The sequence below is a fragment of the Zootermopsis nevadensis genome, unplaced genomic scaffold, assembly GCF_977971745.1.
Source record: "Zootermopsis nevadensis isolate Lab colony 2312 unplaced genomic scaffold, Znev_1.0 Znev_ptg000022l, whole genome shotgun sequence".
Classification (NCBI taxonomy): Eukaryota; Metazoa; Arthropoda; class Insecta; order Blattodea; family Termopsidae; genus Zootermopsis; species Zootermopsis nevadensis.
In genome coordinates, this window is record NW_028259154.1 from 24,340,560 (window position 1) to 24,367,661 (window position 27,102).

The 27,102-nt window shown below is 37.0% G+C and overlaps 1 protein-coding gene across 11 annotated transcripts in view; it reads right to left on the reverse strand.

Annotated features, from left to right (window-relative positions):
* Positions 1-1,798: 1,798 nt before the first annotated feature.
* The window catches only part of LOC147873053 (uncharacterized), an 86,139-nt gene continuing 60,835 nt past the window's right edge, over positions 1,799-27,102 (reverse strand). For all 11 annotated transcript variants that reach the window (XM_087353273.1, XM_087353279.1, XM_087353276.1 and 8 more), the window contains exons 4-5: positions 16,739-16,933; positions 1,799-15,355 (exon numbers count right to left, since the gene is read on the reverse strand). In XM_087353273.1, coding sequence (XP_087209399.1) covers positions 14,972-15,355; positions 16,739-16,933 — 579 coding nt within the window. In that variant the 3' untranslated portion in view covers positions 1,799-14,971. The remainder of the gene's footprint in view (positions 15,356-16,738; positions 16,934-27,102) is intronic.

Genomic DNA, 27,102 nt, shown 5'->3' on the forward strand with positions numbered 1-27,102 from the left:
TCTTATATAAACTGCATTTTTGCTGGGCAAAGTCTTAAATGTGAGACATATATGGCATTTTCATACAGGAATAATAAAATCAGTTATCCCACTTCAGCACTGACAACTCCAGTTTGTCTTGTGGGAACATATGTTCATGGAAAAAACAATATGGGCAATTTAAATTTATTTAAAATGTAATGTTGGCAGCATTTTAAAAGACGGCTGCTCCTTCTGAGAGAACACACTACAGAAGAAACATTATTTCTGATAAGATTTTTTAGGTCAGTGGGTGTGAAATTAGTTAAATTTATGTAATAGTAACAGTTCATTATGACAGTAACTGTACAGGCCAGTTAACAAATGAGTAGAAAGATTCAAAGGAGGAACAAGTGCAGTTTGTGCAGACTGAATAGCATATCAGGGACAACAGAAGAATTGGTACTGATGAAGCCGCATCTGAAATGAGCATCATTCATAAAAATAGGTGATTCAATAATGATTTTAAGACACACCTATAACATTTTATTTCAACTGAATTACGAAATCTATGAACCACTGGACCAAACACATTGGAAAGGATAGAGAAATAAGATATGTCCACATACTACTTGTCTATTTTGTCAGTACTTATAATAACCTGTACCAACATTGCTAGTATTTAAATATGTATGTATTGTTTGGTGAAGAAAAGGGGGGAAGTTGAACTGCTTTCTATACAGAGACCATGATATCAATATAACAGTACCTCTTCTCCAATAATTTTTTCTCTCTCTCTTCCCCCCCCCCCCCCCCCCACCAACAAACTATGGATAAGTACAAAAATAAATTAATAAAATGAAGGATCTATGGAATGTAAATAAATTCTGTTCTGTTCTACCATTACCAAAGACACTCATAGAAGAAGCACATACTTTGTCACGACTAAAATCACTTACTGATATGCCACTCTGGATTGTATGAACTAAGATCATGAAGAGAGATGATATGCTAAATTTCAGCCTTCTACAGCACTGCCAATTAGCAAGGTGATCTATCTTGAATTAAGTGTTCAATAATATATTATTTGATAGTAATGTAATCACTATTATAATAATATTATAATAATTCAGACAAGTGATGTCATATATTGGTATATAAATCAGTAGCATTCAGTGTGATTACACGGCTAGCATCAGCCTTAAATTTTTGCAAATACTTCATGAAATTCATATCATCTCACTTTCCTTCATAAACACATTAATTAGCAGGCTGCAAAATCTATTCTTGCCCATCGATCAAACAATCAAGAAACTTGGAATTTATTACATAGAAAACAAGGCCAAAACACAGAGTGAAGCAGAAGACAATACTCTGTTCCAAGTTCTAAATAAATTTATAGTTACTGTTGCTGCTTACACCTCCAAGAATGATAACTGGCCACTACGGTTTCTGTCAATCTGGCAAGCATGATGAAATAAACCCACACTTTAGATAACATCACAAACAGATAAGATTTCCTTTTTGCACAAATTGATCTGATGACTGTGAAGATGCAGATGATGGTTGGCAGAAAGGATCTACATTTTAATATTGTACCCCAACCATTTCATGTTTAGTTCTGATTCAGTCAAAAGTAAGGTGAAAATATGCACTGGCATGGAAACCAAGAGCCTTATGTCAACACCAACAGATCACTACGTATACTAATTTCTTTTTCACACTGGAGAACCTCCACTGATATTTTACCCTGGGAATGCTACAGAATGTATTGTCAGAATCAGGATATATGTAGGTGTCAGCAAACCAATACATGTTTTCAAACAAAATTTAACATGCCTTATCTAGTTTTAAGTTTATTAAATGGATTTAATTTGATCCATTACTTATTATTACTTTATAAAATCCACTCAATAATTTTATGACACTTTTATTAATGAATAAATATATTATTTAGTTGATAAAAAGTGAATTATAATGCTAATCCTTCTACACCACTGATCACAATACTGAGGCTGTAAGACAAAGACCATATGGAACACCATCTTCAAACGTGACTGAAATATCTCAGTTTAAAAGATATATCTAACACTACTACCTAATTAAAAGAAAACACTTGAAACCCAAATTGGCCACTTGGCCAGGAGTGAAACACCCAATGGTTGAACAGGGTTGGAATGGCCCACCTGTCTCAACCAGCCCACAAATAATTTATTATCACAAAATAATGCAGCCCAGTTAATCTTCAAATGCACTGAACACATAGCAATCACATCTTCCATCCTTTATTCACCTTCATGAAAAGTTTGTGCGGTCCAATTTACTTTTCTTGCTGATTATCCACTCTCTGTGCTTCTCAACCTCTGTAATATTAACTGACGTTAGTTCGTTATTATTTACCTCTCATCAAGATACAACCGATAAAATAAGTTGATACCACTTTTCATTTAGAAGTGATGTACATAATTTTCTTTCTATTTATTATCAGAGTACTCTCCTGAAGAAATAGTAACAATCAATTTAAAAAAATCCACATTGTGAAACTGTAATGTAAACCCAAACATCTACTGCAGTAATTTTTGTTGCTGTAAGCCATTCTTAAATTCTGCTGCTGTTATTTAACAACACTTGGTACTAGGCTAAAACTGTATACAATTCTTACAGTACCTTTGTTTCAGCAAAAGGACCCATTATAATGCATCAGTAGCTATATATATATCAAACATCGACAGTTTACACCTCTTGCAACTAACCTAAGAAAACAAACATTTACACTTGTTTTGTTACTTTTCAGTTTTTATGCTCATTCTTTAACCCTTTACAATTCAGTGTTCAAATCTGTAAGAGTGACTACAATGAATATCACTGAAAATTTGACAGCCAAGGGTTTAATTACTGATTTATTTTGTCTCTAACTACAACATTCATGCCCAAAAAATAATTATGACTCTTTGGTGATTGAACACAACATATTTACAATCTGAAAACGAAGTTCCTCTGCTGTGATGATTCAGGAAGTAAATAATATGTTTTAATTTAAAATGGAAACATAATTAAAGATGGTATACACAGCAATTTACTGTTGCCTACCCCATAAAATTTAAAGGGATTTTATAGTATTATTATGGGATTGTACCTCTTAGATTGCCATCAACTTTAAAATGAAGAAAGAAATAATAACAGAAGAAATATTTCCCCCTGTAAATGGTGACCATTTCTTACATCTTACTGAGCTGGCAACATAATTTGCCAAAATGGCCAGCTTCTATGATGATTTATAGAGAAAAACAAACTGTTGCATTATCAGTATGTGTTTGTTATCCTAACTTATGAAACCATCACATATAAGGAGCTAAATGCAACAGAATGTTATATTTCTATTGAAAATTAGTTACAAATACAAGAAGCTGTGGTGATACTATGGCAAGATTCTGTAGTAACAGTTCTTACATTTTAAAAGATGGCAGCATGAACCACGTATAATGTTGTTCTAACTGCATGACTAGCATTTATATTATATCCACATAACAAGACAGCTATTGTAAATGGTGACATTCTTACAAATTAGGTACTATGAGTGATTCTAGCTCTTTATCCAGAAGTTAAAGGGGAGGATTCTATCATGGAAAGACAAGCACAATGCAAAAGAAACTGAATTCAGAAACAAAGGTAGCTTGAGATGATGATGATGATTTAACTTTTATTTTTATTGACCTGCAACAGGCACTGCCAGTACCAGAACGTACGTCTTCTCTTACATTTTACAACAGAAAATTACAAATGTAGAACCACAAGTGAGGGAATGACACTGAGCATATGAACATGTAGACAACTGAAGAAGGCAAAAGAGAAGTAACATATGTAACGCAAAACTGAAGTATGCTTTAAATGAACCTTGTGTTGAAGTAACTGCTTGCTTGTCTAATGTTGCAGGGCAGAACAAAGTTTGGACAATGACGATTATGCAGCTTTCATTAGCAAGAGAAAAAAGATTGAGCACAGATTTGTAATATCTGGCCATGCATATCTCCTATTCAAAAGTGTCTTTATAGTATCTGAGAAACACCACAGGTGACATGAAGACACACTTCTTTGCTGAAAGAATCGATTGATGTAGTTAAAATATGCAAAGCTAGAGAGAATTTGAAGTCTGTGTAATAAACTAAACAGATTTTCTGAGTCAGTGAGGTAACTAAACACATAACATAAAGAACAAAGACAACTGAATATATAATACCAATTCCTCAAGAGCTCTATGTTTAAATTTCAATCTTTGATAAACATCGCATCAATAATAAAGACTGCAGACACTGTCGCAGGGAAATTAGATCAAACAAAACTGTCCGGGGCTGATAATCTATGGAAGAAGCGTTTGCAACCTGTAAAAAATATTCCAAGAAACTTTCTGACATCCGGGAATTTTTTCCTTGCATTTCATCAATCTGCCATGAGATTTAAAATAAAGACAAAAATGGCTTAGAAATCCTTGACTATCTGCATATTAATATTACTTAATCAAAACCATTATTGTGCACTGAATATTATCAATACTGAAGTCAATGAAGGCCTCACAGTTTGGTAAATCGCAAGCCATATGATTTACAACAGTCTATAAGGTACTATGGTTTTCACTTCTGTAAAGAGACTAGTACCGAACACATGTGATACTCTACTTCACACTCAGCTGTGTAAAACAAGTTACAAAAATCCTTCATTCATTTCTCTGGTTTATGAATCTGTTTTTAAAAATAAAATCAGTCTGCTGTAAAATCCATTTCATGAGACTTTACATTACATTACAATACTCTTAAAACAGTCTTTAAATATTTATGCCAGAAGTCTATTTCGAGCAATGGCAAAATAAATTACAAGATATAGATCTAACCACTTCTACGTATAACCATTACAGGTTATTTCTTCAGTTCTTTTATGATGCATTCCCTAGCTACTTCCTGATTCATCTACACACATATTCAATCCTTATAGCTTGATGTGTCCAATACCAAACTTCTTAAAAGTGACTGAAATATGATTCGGTAATTAATTACATGCATGTAACCAAATTAAGAATCACACTCACTAACTTCTAAGGGTAACTTAAAAAGCACTTGATATATGGTCATGTTGAAGAGAAAATTATAGATATATATTTCTCATGGAAATGTACATTTAGCCACTGCCCTTCTAATGAAAAATATTCTGCTTGAAAGCCAACAAATCCCATGACAATAACCACATGCAAACAGATAGAAATATTGAAACATTATAGAGGATTTTATCGACCTTTCCGTAGCATATATGATACACTGAAAACTTTTCACAGTAAACCAGCATACTTATACCAATATAAAACATGGAAGTGATAAATAGATTGTCACAAGCAAATTGATCAACAATATGCTCTTGAATTTTCCTTTCATATTTTTTTATGATACTGTGACAGCTGTCTCTTGGCAAGTAATTTATCAATTTTTAGTAATCTTCCAATCATCTTAGAAATTTAGGTGGTAAAGTGTCATTAATTAATCTGGAGCATAAATATTAATACAAATATCTTAGAATTCATTTTATTACTTTTAATACCCAATATCAGTCTTATCATTTGGATCCTTCTGAGCAGGGATTAAAATCTATTTAAAAATTTAACAACAAGGTATCTTCAGTACATAAAAAGTTGCAGTTTATATACATATAAATATCTATCTTACAGCAGAACAAATGACAAATGCAGTCTTTACCCACAAAATATGGTGCTTAAAAATCTATGACTTTAGAATGGATATTTCTCACAAAAAGTATTTTGTGACTTCATAAATAACTTTTCTAAATTATCATTGTTGAAAAGAAAAGCCTTTTCATATTTACTACTTTTAAATCACACAAAATGCTGTTTCATTCTTGATCATTGCTGTCTTTGTTCTCTCCATATTCTTTGGTCATTCAAATCTGCTTTAATTTATTCAGCACATTTTGTGCATAAAATCTTACATGATGTCGAAGTCGACTGTGAGTGGAAAACTTTAGCAATCATAACACATAAATGAAAGTGGAAAGGGAGAAAGATGCAGACACAAATCTCTACCTGTGGGGTTAAGAACACTGTTTTTTTTTCCTGTGCTCATACACACTTTTTTAACTGGCATACAACACGTAGAGTTAAATGTATTTTTAAACCCCTGCTCATGGTAGCAATGATTTGCTTCACGCATTATACATTATGATCATCACATAAAACTTCTCCTCCATCAAACAGAAAATAATTTTCAAGCAGTCAGCTTCACATTAAACTTAAAGGAATACCATTTCTTTGAAACTGACTCCATAAGCAGTCATTCTGAGGCACCTCCACATTTTAGAAGAGCTGCAGCATTTCACTTAACATAAATATTACAGAATTGTTGCGTAGGCCATTATAAGTCAGTACAGTGGCCACTTCGCTCACCAGACTTTAATCCTTTGGATTTCTACTTGTGTGGCACACTCAGAACTGTACAAAGGTGAACACTCATAAGGAGCTGTTGGATTGTGTAATGTGCAGTAAAAGAAATGAGAAACAAAACAGAAGTACCACACTGCATACAACAGTCATGGGTACACCATTCAGAAATTTGCAATGGTGACCAACAACAAATATAGTTGTGACTACTGTAATAAGCTTTTGTTACAATTATGCTTATGCTCAGTGTTTCAGACTGATTTTGAGCTCTAAAAGCATTTCATATCTAAATATCTAAGCCCTTTGCACCTCAAATGCATTACAGATTTTCTGTTCAGTTTCTAGCATAGAATGCCACAGTTATACTTTCAACATGCAGTTAGGAGACATTGTGCATAGGAGTTCTTTGATAAAGAAAAATTAATGTATTCTCTCATGATGGGAGTAAAGAACTTAATAAAACCTTCTAAAGAAAGATAATTATTTATAATAATTTACCATTACTAAAGATTCTAATGTTTGTCCGCAGTCCTTAAATACCCCTAATGTTTCAAAAATGTTTTGGGGTTATGCAAATCAATTTCTGACAAATTTAAACTGTAACATAATTGTAAAGTTTCTGAGATTTGCATATCTGTAAAGATTATTTCTGTCCATCTTTCCTTTGAAATTTCCCACGAGTAAAAATATTGCAGGTTCCAGGCTAGAAGAACATAACCCATATCTTACATAAAATGGCAAAATAATTTTATTATTTTATCATGACTGTTTTTGGTCTGTTTGTCCAGTATCATTTTCACATTTATTTTACTGGTTTTCAAAAACTGAGGAGATAACTGGCACTTGGAAATGTATGACTAAATTTCTTTGACTACTGCTCGACATGCACGTCACAAAGGAAAATCTACTCCTGGTAAAAATTTCACAGCTTAAAGCAAATAACTGCATTCTGAAAAATGACAAATTACATGCCATTATCAAATCATATTTATTAATTTTAGAAGACACTGTCATGCAGCCTGAACAGTCACCTACAAGAATTCACAGTTCTCAAGCAAGAAAAAATCCAACTTGAAGAACTGTTGCCAGTAGTACAGTGCATTATAGTATTACACTCAAACAGACTTCCTGCTCTTCAAAGTAAACTTCAAGCACTTCCTACCTGGCCAATCATTAGTAATCATTTCAACATCCATCACTCAATAACTGTCTTCAATATGACGTAAAATGTAAAAATAAACAAACATAGTCTTCACAAAATACAATCTGGTTTCACTTGTATTTATTTATTCACATCACAAACACCGTGCTTGATATCACTGAACACAATAGTTCTGGGGGCAGTCAAGTACGAACATTTTCAGTACATGCATCATTAGCATCTATTCTTTAGTAGCAGTCTGAAATTTTTCTGTGCTCCAATTTTAAAAACTTTATAGAGCAATAGATACAATTATCTTCTTATTCCTAAGATGCTGCCACTTTGAATACATCATTTGACAACCAAGTCTCTCCATCTCTCTCCGTCTTCCCACTGCAGCTCCTCCTCATCAATTTCTTCCCATGCTTTTCCTTCATTCTTTCTGTGTAACATCTTCCCTAACGTCTTGTTCCCATCTTTATTTTAGTCTTAATCTTGGGCCTTCTACTTTCATGTTGAAAACCTTGTTTAAGATTCTCTCTCTGTTCATTTGTTCTGTCCATATTTTATTCTATTATTTGTTCATTTGCCTTTTAAGGTGTTATTTTTAAATTGTTTTCTTATTATCTCCCTTTTATTTTTTGTTCTTATACATCCTTAATAACCCCACCTCTGATGGCATGAGTCTGCTAATACCTGCCTTGCTCTGTGTTCAAATTTCTGTTCCATACATTAACATGGACATTTAGTAACTTTTAAATTAGCCAATTTTCCATTCTCAGATTTTACCCTTTCCAGAGTACACCTGTCAGTAACTGGTAACATTTTCTTGCACTATTAATTCTCCTTTTAATCTCTTTTAAAATTCATTTGTCACTCCGTAACATTATAAAATTAGTTTTAATACATTTCAGTATTTTGCTTTTTGAAAAGTAACTGGATGAGTTTACATGAATGAAATAATACACAGTTCCCTTTAATGCATTCCTCTGTCATTTCCTTAATTTTTATTTGCTACTGGACAAATACTTGAGTTTCAGAATATATTTCAGAAAAGTTACATACTTAAGTTCCTCGACAACATTCATTGATGGATTTTTGAATGATTTTGTATTTTCAGTTATTTATTTCTTGCCTTCTTCAACCTGTACAAGAAATTCCCACTTCTGCTGGACTCCAGTGGACTTCCGTGGTGACACATTTTAGAGCAAAACAATAAATAATATCAGATACAATTTGTTTCTATTATAATTCTAATGCTGTTTAGGAACACAAACTGTTTTTTACTGTTTTGAACCTTCCATTATAGAACTTTCTGTATTTTGTTGCTGTAATATTTTACCAATAATAATTAAGTGGATGAATGTTGATGTGATTATGTGGATATAAATATATTAAGAGTGAAAACTAATCTCTTAATGACATAAAATGTATTAATTTAATAACTGATTTTATTGAGATTTTTTTAATTTAATAAGACTAGTCCATCCATTACAATATCCAGCAAAGGTATTGTAAAAATGAGCAAAACCTACACCTACAGGAAATAAAATATGAACAGATGTTGTTTACAGAGATGTCTGTATTCTTTTGTTCATCCTTGTGAAATATCACATAAAAAATCAATATTATATTTAAAGTCAATAAAAGTTTCCATGATTTATAAACAGGCAAGGTTAAGTGTTACTGCAGCTGATATGGCCATTATAACTTAGAACTGTGATAATATTAGCTAACCTCATAAAACAAGTTTATAGTTGCTTAGCTGGTAAAGAAATACAGACCTCAAAGACAAATTACCATGCTCACAAGAGTCTGCCATTGAACACCCTTACATCCTACTTCATTAAGATCCATTTTAATAGTATTAATATAACAAAACAGCTCTTTGAAAACTGCGACTACCTGTGGACTTCCATGCTGGTAACTGTACCACCACATTGAATCATAAACATAATTTATTTAAGGCTACTTACTACTTGCTTCACGTTGTAAGCAGTTTGCAATGGGAACAATTTCTAAATAGCTATGGCATGATGTGCAGTAACAAATATTTGTTACAAAATTTTAAACCTTATACTTTCACAATTCACCAGTTTGCCAAGAAGCAGCTTCTACAACCCTTTTAGGTTGCACTCACTATTGGCTTTGTACAACAGTGGTTCTCATTCTATAAGTCACAACACAAAAGAGCTTAGTTAAGCTACATTATCATTAACAATCTCTGTCGTAACAGAAGGCAAAATTGCGTGTTATTCACAAAGAAAGTGGAATGAAAAATCTGTTTAAAATGCTTCATATGAAATAGGGACAAATACTGACGATAGTGGCAATATTAAACACTGTTATTCCATTTTGAACCATATATGCCCAAATACAGTATACGCTTACATTACAAGAGTTTGAAAATGAAGCACTCAGAAATATAAACGGACCCAAGATAAAATACGAAATTTAGGATATTACGCTACAAGGAACTTCATGCTTTATACAGGCCGCCCAGTATTGTTAGGATAGCAGAATTTAGGATTGGCTAGTCATGCGGCTATGGTGTGATTGACAAGGAATGCTCCACATAATCTCCATAGAAAAATGTCTTGCAAAATGTCCATTTGGAAGACTGAGAAGAAGATGGGGAGATAACATTAAGAAGGATTTTAGGAGTATGGGTTGTGGGGAAGGGAGTGGATTGAACTACTTCTGGTTATTATCCTGTAGTAGTATTAGTAACATTAAGTATTTTACATGTTTTTATAGTCTTCATCCAACTGGTGCATGTATACATTTTCACTAAAATAATTTAATTAAATGCACTATCAGATTATTTTATCTAAGATTTTGTAATTTATATTAGCAAAAAAAAACAACTATTGTGAATTTAATATAATATTTCAACTTGCAGACAGATTTGTGATATGGATGATTGTGAAGTCGGAACACGGAAGAAAGTAAACGAGAACCACTGATGCAAAGCAGAAGCAATCACAGACTTGCACTAACTTCTGGTTAAAGTTTCAGACATTCTTCCAATATCCACAAGTACAAAGAATTATTACTAAATTTTACAGACACGTATCAAACCCACGACTCTTTCTATCCAAATGATTAAATAAGCAACATTTCTCCCAAAAGAAATGGAATATTGTAAAACTCAATAATAAAAATAGAAGATGAATGATACTAAGATGTAATTTAGTATCATAATAACTTAGAAATTGGTTCCAAACAATTGAAGAGTATATATTTTTAACACAAATCCACTTAAAAGTTAAACGTTACAATGTTCTCAGGAGAACTCTCTGAAGTCTTAAGCAACTTACACGTTGTTCTCTTTCCCTGAAAAATTCCATGGCAGTACTATGACACTTCTGTTATCACAAAAACTGTGGCAGTTATGATAGGGATTCTGATTTTATTTGTAATCATTTGATTTTCTGTAGGCTTGGTATCAGATACATTTAGTCTTATGCAAGTAACATCATCAGTACATATTTTATTGTACAAATGGCACTGATTCCTGTCATGCAGGAACAGTGGTTTAAATCATAACTATGAACTGAAAGTGGCAAAAAAAAATGTGAAGATAACAAACATATGACCTCAAATCATACAAATATATGATTCCCTTATAAAACTGCAATTCTTGTGAGTTAAAAAAAATTCTTGGACTGCAGCAAAAATTACACTCTGGTAACCCAAGGACACTGGCATTTCTTGTAATCTGGATGCATGTAATGTACAGATCACAGCAAAATAAATTAGCCAGGGTAGGGGTGGATGACTGGGGTCTGATTCTATACACATCCAAATTGACTCCAGGACACTCAGCAGCTCTGTATCCATGATTTGAACATGAACCTACCCACTCACAACCAACTAGTGACAAAATCTATAATGTGTGGCACACTGCATTCATGCCCCCTCTACGCATTCATAATACGGCGTTTAGGCACCAGGACAACTTAAAATCATTCAACATTCCAAATGCTATAAAGGCAGCAAGGTGTATTAACATGGTGGTAATGGTACGGATGGTATGTGCTTTTAGTTGCATGAAACTAATTTGTTTACATTAATGACACCATGATGAATATAAATTACTTTCAATATCTCCAACTAACAAAAATATATAAAATTAACATTACAAAACAGATTTTCCAGCTGTATTCAATACAAATAAATAAATTAAGATAAAAACAATTTTACCTAGTGCCTTTATTAAATTTGTAATAATTTCTAGAAAGACAATAACTTGAAGTAAATTTATCTTTGATAAAAGTGAGGTATAATTAGTTTCAAATACATTCAGGAAGCAATATTTCAGCTAAACAGATTTTGTTAAGGAGCTAGCTTTTGTTGCTAGTAGTAGATGAATAGCCCCACAGACATGTAAACATTATCTGAATATTTAGCAAAATAAATCAGTAAAATATTTAACAGTGGACTGATGGGATGTTAGCAGCATTAAGATATCTTTCAGAAATAAGCCATCAACATAACAATTAGGCCCTTTTGCCAAAGCAGAGTTCATGTTTTTTTTATATTTCATCTGACTAATTTAAACTTCGTTTCATGTTTTGTTATTAAATATTAAGACTCAATAAACAAAGATCATCAGGGACTTTTGCAGTAAAATATGTAGCAGTACAGTGCAGACCTTCATTTAAGTGTCATCTGGGGGCATGCAAAGGCACCCAGCAGCAGGGGTTAGGTCTTTAGACTGGTTTCCCATTGGAAGATTCATGGAATCACCCGTATTGCATGTGTGTGTTGTTTCTTTTTAAAAAGGGGATGTTTAGGGGTGAGGATGACTAAAGACCACAGCATTAGAGGAAAAGAGATTCTTTACAAGTTCAAATGAGAAGGAAACTTGGCTACAATGTTAATACAGCTTGGGGGGGGGGGGGGGGGGGGCTGTGATTACCGCATAACTTACAAATATGATCGTAATTCATTTGTGCAGTAAACAATGTAATCTACCGAGTGTGAATGAAGTTTCTGCTTCCTTAGATTTTTTTGTCTTCAGGTACGAATTCCATTACTCACACGATGATATTCTTGAGTCAGGAGCAAATGTTCATAGTACAATTTGAATCATTCATATGAAAGTGCATTTGGAGGTTCATTTGTGAATTCTAACATGCATGAGCAACCACACTCCACTTAATGGTACCTGCACCTTGTCGTGGTGGTGGGGCTTGAGTACCTCAGTGACCCCAAGAGCTATGCTGGCGGTAGCATAGCTACTGGTAGGGCCTCCCTAGCCAGATTGGTCGAGGGGGAGAGGTCAGACTAAGACAGGTACCCTGGTCCTCCAGGTTGGGGGTTGGTCGCAAGGCTAACAACCTTGCACCGTAGAAAGGAAGATGTTTCGAAACCTCGATCAAAGCCTCGGACAGACAGACCGAATGGAAGAGGAGAATTGAGGAGGCCATGGACCGAATATGGACCGGAGAGCCATAGAAGAAGAAGGAGATGAGCAACCACGAAGTCGTGTGGTTTTACTTTAGTGATCTGTCAATACACAAAATGTATAAATGTGGACCAATAAACATCCTCATGCCATTACAGAGTATAAAAGTTTGGGCGTGGTTCACTCAGGTGACCTCCTATACTTCACAATCTTAGTTACTGTGTTTTTATCTGTGAAAGAATCTGAAGGGGAAAAGTGTGTAAGATTAACCCATGACCACTGAAGTTCTCCAGAATAAAGTTACGTTGGTTCATTCCCCAGGCAAGTAACTCAGAATGTGTCAGAGAACCTGCTTAAATGCAAAGAAATCATTTTCAACAGTTCATACGTAACACAATAAGTTTGTGTCACCTTTTACAGTAATCATTTAACAAGTACTGTGTTAAGTGGAGACTCATTTGAAAGTCAATGTTCCTTGTGGGAAAAGAACTGTGTCCTATTGCAAAACAGCAAGTTTCTGTCTTAGTTTGAACACAATTTGTGATATAATTATTAGAAGGAAGGAAAGTTTATGGTTTGGCTTAAAAGGAGAAGATGCAGAGGCTATAAACCTACCGGAAACCAGACTTTCTCTGACATAATTTATATATACATTTCAGGAAAGTTTACTGTATACATTAAAAGTAAGACGTGGCCCTTTAGTTTATTTTACGCTACACTGACAGAAGTAAACAGAAGGGTATTAATTGAAGTTACCCCCAATATGAAAAGGTCTGCACTATGTCTCTGGTGATCACCAAACACATTTAAATGTTTCAAAGTAGCACAAAATGTGAAGCTGTTCTATTTCTAGGCCAGATTAAATACAGACACGAGCCCACAGTCACTTGGAACCATTTTTCACTAAGTTCATAATAGACATGACACGTAACTACCACCAATTTCAGGTACCTGCAATATGAACATAACATAATGGCAGTGTTCCTTGGACCCCTGGTTGAGAAGCACCGCCCTACTTACTGATATACATTGTACAATTCTATTCACTGCTCTTCCCTGAAGAGACATCCCCATATTAAATTACAAAAACCACAAGCATTTTTATATTGTCCGAAGAAACTGGGTTGACTTATATCACACGATTGCTACGCTTGCCATATTAGCAAGCACTGGACAAAGTTACTTGAAATTGCGTGTACACAGTGTATATTGCGGTCACTGTTCCACTAATCCAACACCAAGAATTTGCTTGATCCTTACATTTCAAGTCCCTAGCTGGCTCAGAATTGAACTTTTCTTGAGACCAAGAATCACAGAAAACAACTTTATTCTAACACAAAACATGTCCAAAACACCTCGTGTGTTTACGCACACATGTACGTGCACACATGCGTGCATATAATGGTATGCTATCCTCAGCTCTAATAAACTACTGAATAAGTTTAATTCACTGTAGAGTTACAATTTTGAACAGCAAATTCATTATTGTGCTAGGGATATGAAACGCTATCGACGCGGGACAAAATAAGATTTCTGCAAATGCCAAAAAATACTGCATGGTACTGATCTGTGTTATCAAGGCAAATACGCGTGGGCACTGTACGAGAATGCACGCACATTGTAACAGCAGTTTTTCCCCTCCACGTACTAACAATTCTTGTTCCCAAAAAATAATTTTAACCATTCTGATGGGACTTTTGTACACTGTTGCTTCAGTTTTGTTGCACTGTATTCTCACTACAGACGATAACAATAACAATAATCTCTCTGCCAGTTTCATCATCAGCTTCTAAAAATGACATGTTCCACCACAACAAAACTTTCAAACTCTGTTTTCAGAACAGAATATGGTTGTTTGCTTTTATTTGGCATTTTTTGTGATTATGCAAGAATCAGAACTGAAAGTAACATTGAAAGACATAAATCACCATCACTGCATTTGTCTTCCTTTTTTTTAAATACCTGAGCCACTTGATCAGACGGCCCCTGGAGGTAGGGGCGGTCAGTCGTGGCCACACGGTGGTCAGACGGCCCCACGCTGAGGTGTGGGTGGTTTTCTTCGGCCATATTCTTCAGGCTGATGACATAGGACAACAGGAAGTTTTTCAAGATCAACGACGTTACCTCCCACACGCGAGTCTGAGAAGGTCGACATGTCGTTCAAGCATGGAGGTACGAACACGTCGGTGGTCGTTGTGGACATGGGGCTCCCTGAAGATGAAGAGCCGCTTGACACGCTGTGACACCGCATAACTCGCGTCGTACCACTACACCCACCTGACAAGTCTCCAGAATCCCCACTACCAAGCACACCTGCTGAACTTGACCGGTATGATGGTGGGGATTCACCATCAAACACTGTGCGGTTTGGTGGTGGCCGGATACACTTTTGGTAGATTTCACTCTCCTGAAATGCAGAAAAGCTGATGTTATTGCAGTAAAATTTTAATATAATATATTTCTGTTGTCCCCCACTTAATGGTACCTGCACCTTGTCGTGGTGGTGGGGCTTGAGTACCTCAGTGACCCCAATGCTGGCGGTAGCTTAGCTATTGGTAGGGCCTCCCTAGCCAGATTGGTTGAGGGGGAGAGGTCAGACTAAGACAGGTACCCTGGTCCTCCAGGTTGGGGGTTGGTCGCAAGGCTAACAACCTTGCACCGTAAAAAGGAAGATGTTTCAAAACCTCAATCAAAGCCTCGGAGAGACGGACCTAATGGAAGAGGAGAAATGAGGAGGCCATGGACTGAATACGGACCAGAGAGCCATAGAAGAAGAAGAAGAATATTTCTGTTGTCTGTGGAAAGGAAAAAACCCTCCATAATACAGAGTCTTCTTTGAGCAGATGATAGTTATTTACCTAAACAACACATTCCTTGCTGTTCGGTAGCAAAGATTCCTGGTTAAGTTCAATCTAGCTCACATCTTCAGATCCTGTTTCTCTAAGATGCATTGCAATAATAATCCCACCCGCATTGAGATCTCCCAAACGATGCATTCCCATGAGGTGTCCCAACTGAAACTTAGAATGTATTTTTAAACTACAAGCCCTGCCCATCTCATAAACCAGTTTGTATATATATGACTGCATACACAATTAAATGTAGGAACAATTTGTATTTGTTATCAGAGGAGAATAATTCATTATACTTGGTTGCTGCGAAAGCTTCAGATCATACAACAGATCTGTACCTGCGATAAATGAATATCAATGCCAATTAGTTATGCAGAATCAAAAGATTTTATATTTAGAGATGAATTGTATTAAGAAGTTATTTGTAATAATAACACAACAAATGCAAATGTCCTTTACCTTACTTCTTAATATTTCGTACTTTTGGTACGAAGCAATGAATTCAGTTAATATTTTGCATGAGGATGCATATCAACAGGGTGACGATGAGAATACTTGGACCCAAGCGAGAGGAAGCTGGAAAATGTAAAAATTTACATAATAAGGAGCTTCGTAATTTGTGTGCTTCATCAAATAATATTTAGGGTGATCAATTCAAGGAAGGTGAAACGCAGAAAAGAAACACAGAACCTTTTAGAAGATGAAGAGAACAGACAACTTGGAAAGCCAAAACATAAATGGGAAAATATTTCAATGGGTCTTAAGGAAATGGGGTGTGAGGGCGTGGACTTGATTCAGCTGGTTCTGGATACAGTCAAATGGTGGTGAACATAATAATGAACTTCTGCTTCAATAAAAATCAGGTAATTTCTTTACCATCTGAGTGACTATCAGCTTAGGACTCTGATCCAAGGTTCGTTCACTGTTTTTAAATGTACCTGTTCATTATCTCGTATTTGCAGGCGTGTGGAGCTGCCATATGGAACTTCCTCGCCATCAGGAAGTGCGATGTTGGGTGGCAAGTCCAACTCCAGGTCTGTCTGTACAGAATGAAGCCTCACCTGGCGGTCCCTTCGCGCCGCCATTTCATGGCTCAGCCGGTCCATGACCCTCGACCCCGGCAGCACCAGCATCTGCATAATCAATTTTAAAATTTCTTCTCAAAACACAACAGTTTCATTCCATCAGTATATCACACCACCAATGCCTTGTGAGCTAACACAGGTATGAAGATTCCTGTCTTCTGGGTTGTTAGCTAACATCAACCAGACTACACAGCACAACAACCCAGAAGAAAGGAATCTTCATCGCCCTGATGATGGAGGCAGTAATGACCTCCGAAACATTGGTAAACATCGACCAGACTACACAGTGCAACAACCCAGAAGACAGAAATCTTCATACTCATCGTCCTGATGACGGAGGCAGTATGACCTCTGAAACTTTGGTAAACATCAACCAGACTACACAGCACAACAACCCAGAAGAAAGGAATCTTCATCGCCCTGATGATGGAGGCAGTAATGACCTCCGAAACATTGGTAAACATCGACCAGACTACACAGCGCAACAACCCAGAAGACAGAAATCTTCATACTCATCGCCCTGATGACAGAGGCAGTATGACCTCTGAAACGTTGGTTAACATCGACCAGACTACACAGCGCAACAACCCAGAAGACAGAAATCTTCATACTAAGAATCGCCCTGATGACGGAGGCAGTATGACCTCCGAAACGTTGGTTAACATCGACCAGACTACACAGCGCAACAACCCAGAAGACGGAAATCTTCATACTCATCGCTGTGAAAACCTCAAATCTTACATAACACCGGTATTCTGAATAACTAATAAATATACCAGGTTTACTGATTAAAGCCTTTAAGAATATCAGTTCAACAGATTTTGTGATTTCTGAGATCGAAGTTTTGGACGTGTGGTACTTTATCTGTCACGTGCTTTCATGTAACGCCGTTTAGCCAGATTAAATACGTGAACTACACATTCAATATAATTAAACGGAATCCCAGAGAGAAAATATAGCTATGTTAGTCCTGGTTTAAAGGCTAAGGACCAAGTTCAACGCCGTCACTGCCCTTGTTCTGCATCCTTTCTGCTTTAAAAAGATAAAACGCATTTCTAACCACACGCATCATAACAAAATGTCACGATCAAAGTGACAGCAATTTGAACGAGGCCAGAGATTACACAGTGGAGTAATCTGCAAATAATATGTTACATTAACGAAAAATAATAAATAAAAAAATTGAAAATTAGTAACACTGACGTCATGTAATTTGAATATAAATGTACATAAGAAAGACGATTCAGAAGTTCGAACAATACAAAGCACGCGAAGGAGCGCTCACTTGTTCATTGTTTTTGTTCCCATCATCGGCGATAATTACCTTGTAGCACCGCATGACAAGCCCTCACACGAGCGGTCACGCCGAGCGCTTCGTTCTTGTTTCATTTTGTCAAGTATATGTGACTTGTAGACCTAATTTAATACACACAACACACCTGGTCCGCGGGCCGAATATGGCCAGAAATTATAAGATATCTTACATGCCACCTGCGTTAACAATCAACAGTTCTACATTTATTATTTGTGGGTTTCCGTAAGATTCTCAGAATAAACAGCGAATTTGTCCTTCAACCGTTTTTTTTTTTAAGAAGTGTTGTTTTCTTAGAGGTACGGACTGAATCCTTAAATATAATTTAGACGAGTTTCAGCTTCCAACGATTAAATCAGTTACTATCCTATTCATGTGTGCCCACTGTTCTAGGTTATTGCGCCGTAAACTTCAACCCTGAAGACAGCCATCTTCAGACTCACCACCGTGAAAACCTCAGATCCTACTCGACTATCATTTATTAACATAATAATTAACATTCAGATTTCATAAATGGTAGGTTTCTTAATCAGGTGAGCTACTATCGGCTTCTGAAATAGAACCTGCTCTGAACTACGTTTAGTTGAACATTCGTAACGATCCAAATATCTCGTTCGGTTTACCACAATCTCTGTAGTTAAATAATGCTAGTACACATAAGGTTCAATGATAAACTGAACGCAACCATCACTTCCCGTCTCCCGACAGGAACTGCATAATTCACCGCAGAGCGCTACAAGTTTTATTTAAATAGTATTTTCCCCATTTGCGTTTAAAGCTCCCCCCACGACCTTCACGACAGGATTCTCGAGTAAAATGTCGTGTTTATAAAACCTCTGACGCTTGCCGATACGTCAAGATATTATCTCCAACGCTTTGTTCTCAAACTCTTCATCCATAATACTACAATAAATTGTATCACTGTCAATAGAAAAAGAATGTTCGTCCCGTTAAATTTCACGCCAATATTTGTATAACAGATTAAGAAGGTAAGGTTTAAGACTTCACAGAAACCTAGAACACGCTTAGGCATTAGTAGGGGAATGTACCAAGAATCTGTGAAACAACTTATGAATTGTCAATAAGTGCTAACTGACTGAACATGTCAACAAATCAGTCTTCTGGTATCCTGGTGCCGGATGCTGAAGCTTTACAAATTCTCTACAACCTGTTCACACCATTTCTCAAATTATACGGCACAACCTACTTATTCGAGCGTCAGTTATTTCCACTGCTGATTCAATAAAAAGCTATGAAAAACCTACAACGAAACAAAACAAAAAATCAGGACTAATACTATCACCATGGAAACTAACAAGGCACGCCCTGGCCGTATCTCTTTAAACTAACGAGACGATATTACATATTTTTCTTTCGGAGTAAATTTCACATAAAGAGTACGACGACTCCTTATACTTAGACTATTGAGGTTTGCGTCATATTTCCGTCGCTGGGCTCGAAGTATGGTTTAAGTGCATCTAAACTGCTACGTATTGCGCATGTAAACTATGGTTTAAGAAAATTTAGTATATCGTTCAAAATGTAATTTACAGTTAAGACCGGAACAGATCTGACTCGAAAATCTAAACATTCAGTCTGAACTCTTGCATTTGGACTCATTTAATACGAGACAATGTTTTATGAGAAGTACTTCCTTACGCAAACTCGTACAATAGTCCTGGAACAATCTGTACGTAATCTAGTTCTAAATTACAGATCTGTATGAGTTTTGGTATATCAGGTATCTGTATTGTGGAAGAACCGGGATCGATTCTCGATCGATTTTCGTCGATTTCCCAAGTCACTCGATATTTCTCCGCTACGAGGATATCGAGACTTCAACAATAAGGAGCTCTGAATTCTTCAGCGAATATTATTGTGGAGATTAAACCAAGATTGAGACAAACGAGACATAGAATTTTTAGTAAAAAAAAAACTGAAGGAAGAAGCCACTTAGAAAAGAAGACGTGCCGATATTATTTAAAGTGGAATGAACATAACTGGCTCCGGATAGTGGCGGGGCCTTGTAATCGGCTACTATTGCTTGCTTGTTACTCACAAGACACTAAGGAACGTATGAAGATGACATCAGTTAAAACGTGAACAGTAATCAAGAACCTTAGAGCTTGACGGTGTTCCACACTCTCAACGCCTGGGGCAGACCCCAAAGTGCTGAAGTATCATAATTATTGCTACAATTTGTGGGCAACGCAGCACAAATTGGAAGAATTTCACCCTATAACAATTTCCAACCAGTACTTCACGGACGCTGAACAAAAATAACTTGTTTAGACTATGTGCCTGGGTTCTAGGTAACACGTATCCTATTCCTTCTCGACACTTTTTCTAACTAAAAGATGTCACACTTCAAAGCCATGCCCATCTTAATAGACTTATCTTTCAAGATTTAGGACTTCTTATGTTGCTAAATTAGACCGTCTCTCAGAAGGGTTAAAATAATAAAAGAAAGAACGTAGGAATTTTAAAAAAAAGACGAAAATAATTACGTATATATGGCGACAAAGGCCATTAGTTATCCACGTGAGAGCTCTGATGTGAGTGTCTGAGTAAAAAATAAATAAAAAGGTGAGGTCACTCGTTCCGTAACCTTTCACCTTGGTTTAGATTTCTTTTCTTCACAGGTTGTTGGGATCTTACAATTCGCAAATCAAAACTGACAACGCTTATAAAAACCCTAGCCAAATATTCCCTTGTGACATTTAAGTATGAAATATTCTGATGGAAGATGCTGAATTTGTCAGTACACACGTACGCTGACTCACCCGATGTGTCCTTCGCGAATTCAACTTATACTCCGTACTGCAATAAATTATCGGTCTGCAATCGCTGGAGTTTATATTAATTACAATTTACTGCCTCAGTAACAAACATTACTGAAATTCATCAGTGGTTAAAGGTACATTTAAACAAACAGCCTAACTTGTTCCATGGGTATAACTAACTAACTAGATGGCTTACGGAACTCGAAGGTTCATCACCGAATTAACCAAAGCCCTCCACCGATCCCTGTCCTGGGCCAACAAAATCCAGTCTCCTTCAACTCCTATCTCCCGTAGATCCCGCCTGAGATTATCCTCCCATCTACGTCTAGGTCTCCCCAGAGGTCTCTTCCCCTCAGGCTTCCCAACCAGTACCCGGTGCACACCTCTTGTCCCATCCATGCGCGCTACATGTCCCGCCCATCTCATTCTTCTCGACTTAATCACCCTGACAATATTGGGGGAGCAGTACAGATTTTTAAGCTCGTCATTGTGCAGTTTTCTCCACGCCCCATCGTCTTCCCTCTCAGGCCCAAATATCCTCCTCAACACCCGGTTCTCAAACACCTGCAATCTGTGTTCCTCCCTCTGAGTGAGAGACCATGTTTCGCACCCATACAAAACAACAGGCAAGATTATTGTTTTGTACACTTTAAATTTCAGGTTCTTAGAAATCAGACGGGAAGACAAAATATTTTGAACTGAGAAGTAGCAATGAGTCCAATCAGAATATTGCACAACCTCTCCTAACGAATCATAAGCTCCGGATAATTTTACTGTTAAGCACTAGTTGATATAATGTTCGATTCTGGCTGGCAACAATATTAAACCTACAAATTTAATTTATTTCCTTTCACTAAAATCTAAACGCCACATAATGGTAAAGGATTTCCTGTCTTACTTCATTAATTCGCCCCTCTTCTCAGTGTCCGATTGTTTTCTGTAGATTCTGGATTAAACTGCATTACCTCATTACTTACTTTAATGAGAATCGGTACACACAATTCACCCAGTCAGTCCGGAGATAAAATGTTCCAAGCCCGTTATTATTATTATTTAGTGTTCTGTCTGACGACAGGTCCATATGAACAGGATCCTTCCATCCTTTTCTCGGACTGGGACCTGTTCATATACGTTCTTGGCAGATGATCCAGAAGTGGTTTGCCATTGCCTTCTTCTGTGTGTGAATGGGATGCCACGGAGAAACCGGGGAAGCCCCCGGAGGAAAACTCCGTGTTGCCTAGACCACGGCCTTGCCCAACACAAGTTATAAATTCGGGCACCGCCGGGAATCGAACCCGAGACCCCAGGATTACAAGGCCAGCGTTCTAACCGCTAGACCACCGTGGCATACCCAAGCCCGTTAAAAGTAGATATTTACTGGTGCACGAAACTTACAGCCACACTAACTTAAGCTCATTTCTGAAAATACAGTGTATTACAAAAAAAGAAACACCTCTCGTAAGCCCGTGTATTTTTATTTTCCTTGTAGCCGCAGAGATGCACCTACGATATGTTAACATGACATGGATTATCTGTTCAAAAGATCGGTCAAAAATGAAAATAAAGGCTGTTAGCTTATTTTAAGACAGGAAACAACACAAGGTCGCAGACAACTGTATAATGATCAGACGATAATTTTTACTACTCACTAAATAATTTATAGGGTAATTTGTTTGCTTAATTCATGTATTTATTGAATGTTTAATGGCCCGAGCGGCAAATTACAAAGTGTAGAATAACAACACGGAATAATGAATTGAAAAGGATGTGAAAAGAAACTACCGCACGGTCCCAGAATCTACCTGGAGGAACTGAGGAAAGCCACGAAAATTGTCAATCAGGAAAACCCGTGTCTGTACCGAGATTTGAACTCCGGACCTCCTGAATACGGAACAGATGTAAGCAGAAAACCTCGTCAGTCGCCATAAGAAGTAGCTACATTTCGTTAAAACTCGCGATAAACAGTCATTTCACGTTCCAAAAACTCTTGACTGTACGCGGCACATAGCTAAAAAGTGTGACAGCCTGTCTGTTACGTATTCCTAACATCGCGAGTTAAATGACGATGTCAATTAGAACCATTTAAAACAGTGAATTATAACTTCGCAATACGAAGAGGAGTTCTTATTTACAAACCAAAAGTGATCAGCTGCTCAAGAAATGAACCGCCTTTGAGGAACCACGTGACCTAGCCCCCCCCCCCCCCCCCGAATCACACATTTTAACATTAACATCATTTCCCGAATGCAATCAGACACGCAGTTCATCTCCGTCATGATTGCTGTAAAGGTCATTCATCCCATCCTCCGTAATTTGCTCGTTCTAATTATATATTTTAAGAAGATTACAAATTATAAAGCTCCTCATTACGCAAGTTTTTTTTTCCCCATCTTCCCGTTACTTTGTCATAGTTCCAAATAGTTTCTTCAGAACTTTATTCTCAGACACTTTCAAAACTGATGCTTAATCGTTAGGCTGAAAGACCAAGTTTCGCACCCACGACATTCAACTTCCTGCTTGTAAGTCGCGGGGTTTTACATGTAAGACGACGACATTGAACGGCGAGGACAAAAAAAAAAGCGAATGACCCCCCCCCCCTCCCAAACGTAAATTTAAAATTCATGCTGAAACATTATCGTTCAGGCGGTGATAATGTTGCGTCATATTGTGATGATTATAATTGTTTATTTTAACCGTCTAATCACAATAAAATATTTTATTAAATATTAAAATATTATTACTATAATTAACATTTAATATTTAAAATATTTAAAATATATTAAAATATATATTAAAATGATGCTCTTTCTATCGAAATGTTCGATTTACAATTAGAGCATCACCATGGTTCATTGAAAACCGAAACATGTCGTGAAAATGATGATGCTCTAATTGTAAATCGAACATTTCGATAGAAAGAGCATCATTTTAATATATATTTTAATATATTTTAAATATTTTAAATATTAAATGTTAATTATAGTAATAATATTTTAATATTTAATAAAATATTTTATTGTGATTAGACGGTTAAAATAAACAATTATTATCGTTCAGTTTTGAAGATATACACACATGACTCCTCGGATTACAGAACATTCTTTAATGCAACATTTCTGTTCCACAGAATAATCCATTCAAAATGCGATGTACGAGCGTAATTCTGGCTGTAATGCAGCTCAGTAAGCCCCTGTTACAGAATCACGGCTTGGACCTAGTTCTGACACTTCATTCTTCCAGCATATCAATATAACAAAGTCAGTCGGTATCCAAAGTGTTTTAAAAACAACTTTCTATTCTTCTGGAACAACGAAATTAGTTCAAATCGCGGGCCCCCATAATCAGAAACCGAATAAACTGTGTAGTATTCAGAAAATTCAATGTACACGGTTAAGTTACAAGAAACGCCTTATTTGTAAGACTAACACGTGGGAAGTCAGGATTCAGCTCAGACACGTGTCAAAGTTTTTGTGTTCCGCAGTAATGAGATAAAAGTAAAGTATCGGAAAGGGGAGAACAGGGGAGCAGAGACTTGTAGGGGGGGAACTTCAGAGGCTTCACACGTGTATTCAGAATCTATCTCAAAATTTTTTTCCAAGCCTAAGCTGATTGTGTTATGAAACGTAAGAGGCCAAGGTACAACTCCACTCATTCTTCATCTAGACCCTTGTGTCGCAAACATTTCTCGCCCTCGACACACCCTAATTTGTCAAAGACACGTGACGGCACACCACAAAAAGGAGATACGAAACTACATACGGCCATAAATATGCATCAACATTTTAATCCTGTGTTAATTCCTAACTCCCTGGTAGCAGAACCCACAGGTTCAAACCGGCCACGATCCTGAGCCAACTCCATCCATTTGCCATTCTCACAGCCCACCTCCCCAAGATCCATCCTGATGTTATCATCCCATCTCCTTCTTCGTCTGCCCAGCGGTCGTTTTCCAGAAGGATTTCCCACCAAAATTCTGTATGCACTCCTGGACCTCCCCCCCCCCCATGCAAGCTACATGTCCAGCCCATCGAAGCCTCCTAGATTTCACTATCCTCACTACGCTGGATGACCCGTACAATTCACGCGGCTCCTCATTATGCATTATTCTAAATTCCCCTCTCATTTCATTCCTCCTAGGTCCAGGTATCCTCCTGAGCTCCCTGTTTCCAAACACTGTAATCTACGTTTTCCCTTCAAGGTAAGAGACCATGATTCACAGCCATACAAGACAAAAGGCAAAATTGTTTTATATAACCTGATCTTCAGTGTTTTGGGTAGTAAACCAGATGATAACAGTTTTTGAACTGAATAAAAAAGACGTTCCACGAATGTATTCTACTCTTGATTTCATCATGAACCTCATTTCTATTTGTTTTTCTATTTCCCAAATACTTAAATTTTGAAACATTTTCAAATGATGTGTTCCGCTGTTGTTGCCGCCGTATTACACCCATGTCTACGTTTTCATCTTGGCCTATTTCCTTGCTAGCCTATAGGAGAGTTTCTACATTCTCGGTTACGTAACCCACACCATCCCCAAGTAAATTCATATCAGTACAGGCAAGTACCTGGCGCACACCATTCAATTCGAGCCCTTCCTGACGAATTCCCATGGAATGAAACACGTAGAACAGAGAATTACGAAGTTCGTACACACCGACAAAAAATACTATTTATTATGTAAGTTTTAAAGCTGTTTAAAACTTCTCTAATAGAAAATACGCTAACTTATCTAAAGGTACATCTTTGAGTTGGACAAAACTCGAAAGTCTTTCACATACGAAGGCTTATACAACGACGACAGTAAGAGCATAAGAATGTACGCGGTCAACGCGAAGGAAAGACGTAGGATTATATGGGAAGGTAACACTGCATCTGGTCAGAATAATATCCCGTGGCGGCTCTTGGGAACACGGTAATGAACATTCCACTTGTCCCAGCTCTTAATTCTAGAGTAATTTGGCCCCAGAATGCGATTTGTATTTTCTTACGTCACTGCGGATGCCTGCCAGGGCGGACAAGTGTTCCCGTCACCTCCCTCAGAGCCAAAGAAACAGTATTAACATCAATTAACTTGCTGTTCAACAAGTGAAAGTGATTTTGTCATCAACATGCAGTTTATGACAACCCACTGATAAACACTGTCACGACTGCGATATAGTCAGATATCGTGTGCCTCCCCCAAACAGGAAGGAATAGGCTTGTCGACCAATAAACTAGTCAGGAAGGAAGAGTCACGTCGAATCGATCAAGAAGTCAAGTCAGTTTAGAGAGGGTAGGGACACAGGCGAAGTAGTCGACGACCATCGAGACCGAGAATCCGGGGCAGGTAGGATGTCGAGAAGGAGAGACAGACAGGAATGTGGGGAAATTCGACTGATTAACAGGCGGGTACTGGGACGTCAAATATCAGCGGGACACAGAAAATGGGAGAGGGGAATCAAAATGTTTCCTCTACACATGCCAGTACCAACTTCCTAATTCCATCAAACACAGTCCTTTTTGAGAAGGTGACAGTCTCTCAGATGCTACGGAAATTTCCAGCCTCTTATCAAACACGAACGTTCATTAACGTGTTGACGTAGCCCGCTACTCTCACCCTCTCCTGATCCAGACTAATCTAATCCACTCCCTTACAACTAACAGCTACGCACACATATCCCAAGACATCCGTTCCCTTCAGGTGTTCAATTGACAATTTTTTAAATTCTCTACTTATGCATGAATGCTACATGTATCGCACATCTCACTATTTGCCTCAAAACACAGAGTGAAACCACGAAACATCTTCTCAGTATAATTTAAAAAAAGGTGGAACGTCGGATATTCTAAAATATCATGAACTTTAGTGATGAGCTAACTTGCTCAAGATTCTGCCCTTTACAAATCCATCAGACGACAATCAGAAATCAATTCGTAAAGCACCTAACCGCGACCTTAAGTTGACTTAAGTATGGCAATTCAGTTCGGCAGATATAAAAACAAATTGATATAACCTAGACATTTCAAAGGCCTCTAATCCACATACCCTCGGAAAAACATCGGCGTCATCTCTTCATGAATTTGACCTAACCTAACATAACCTACACGGAAATACAAAATCCTAACTAAAACCTTACCTA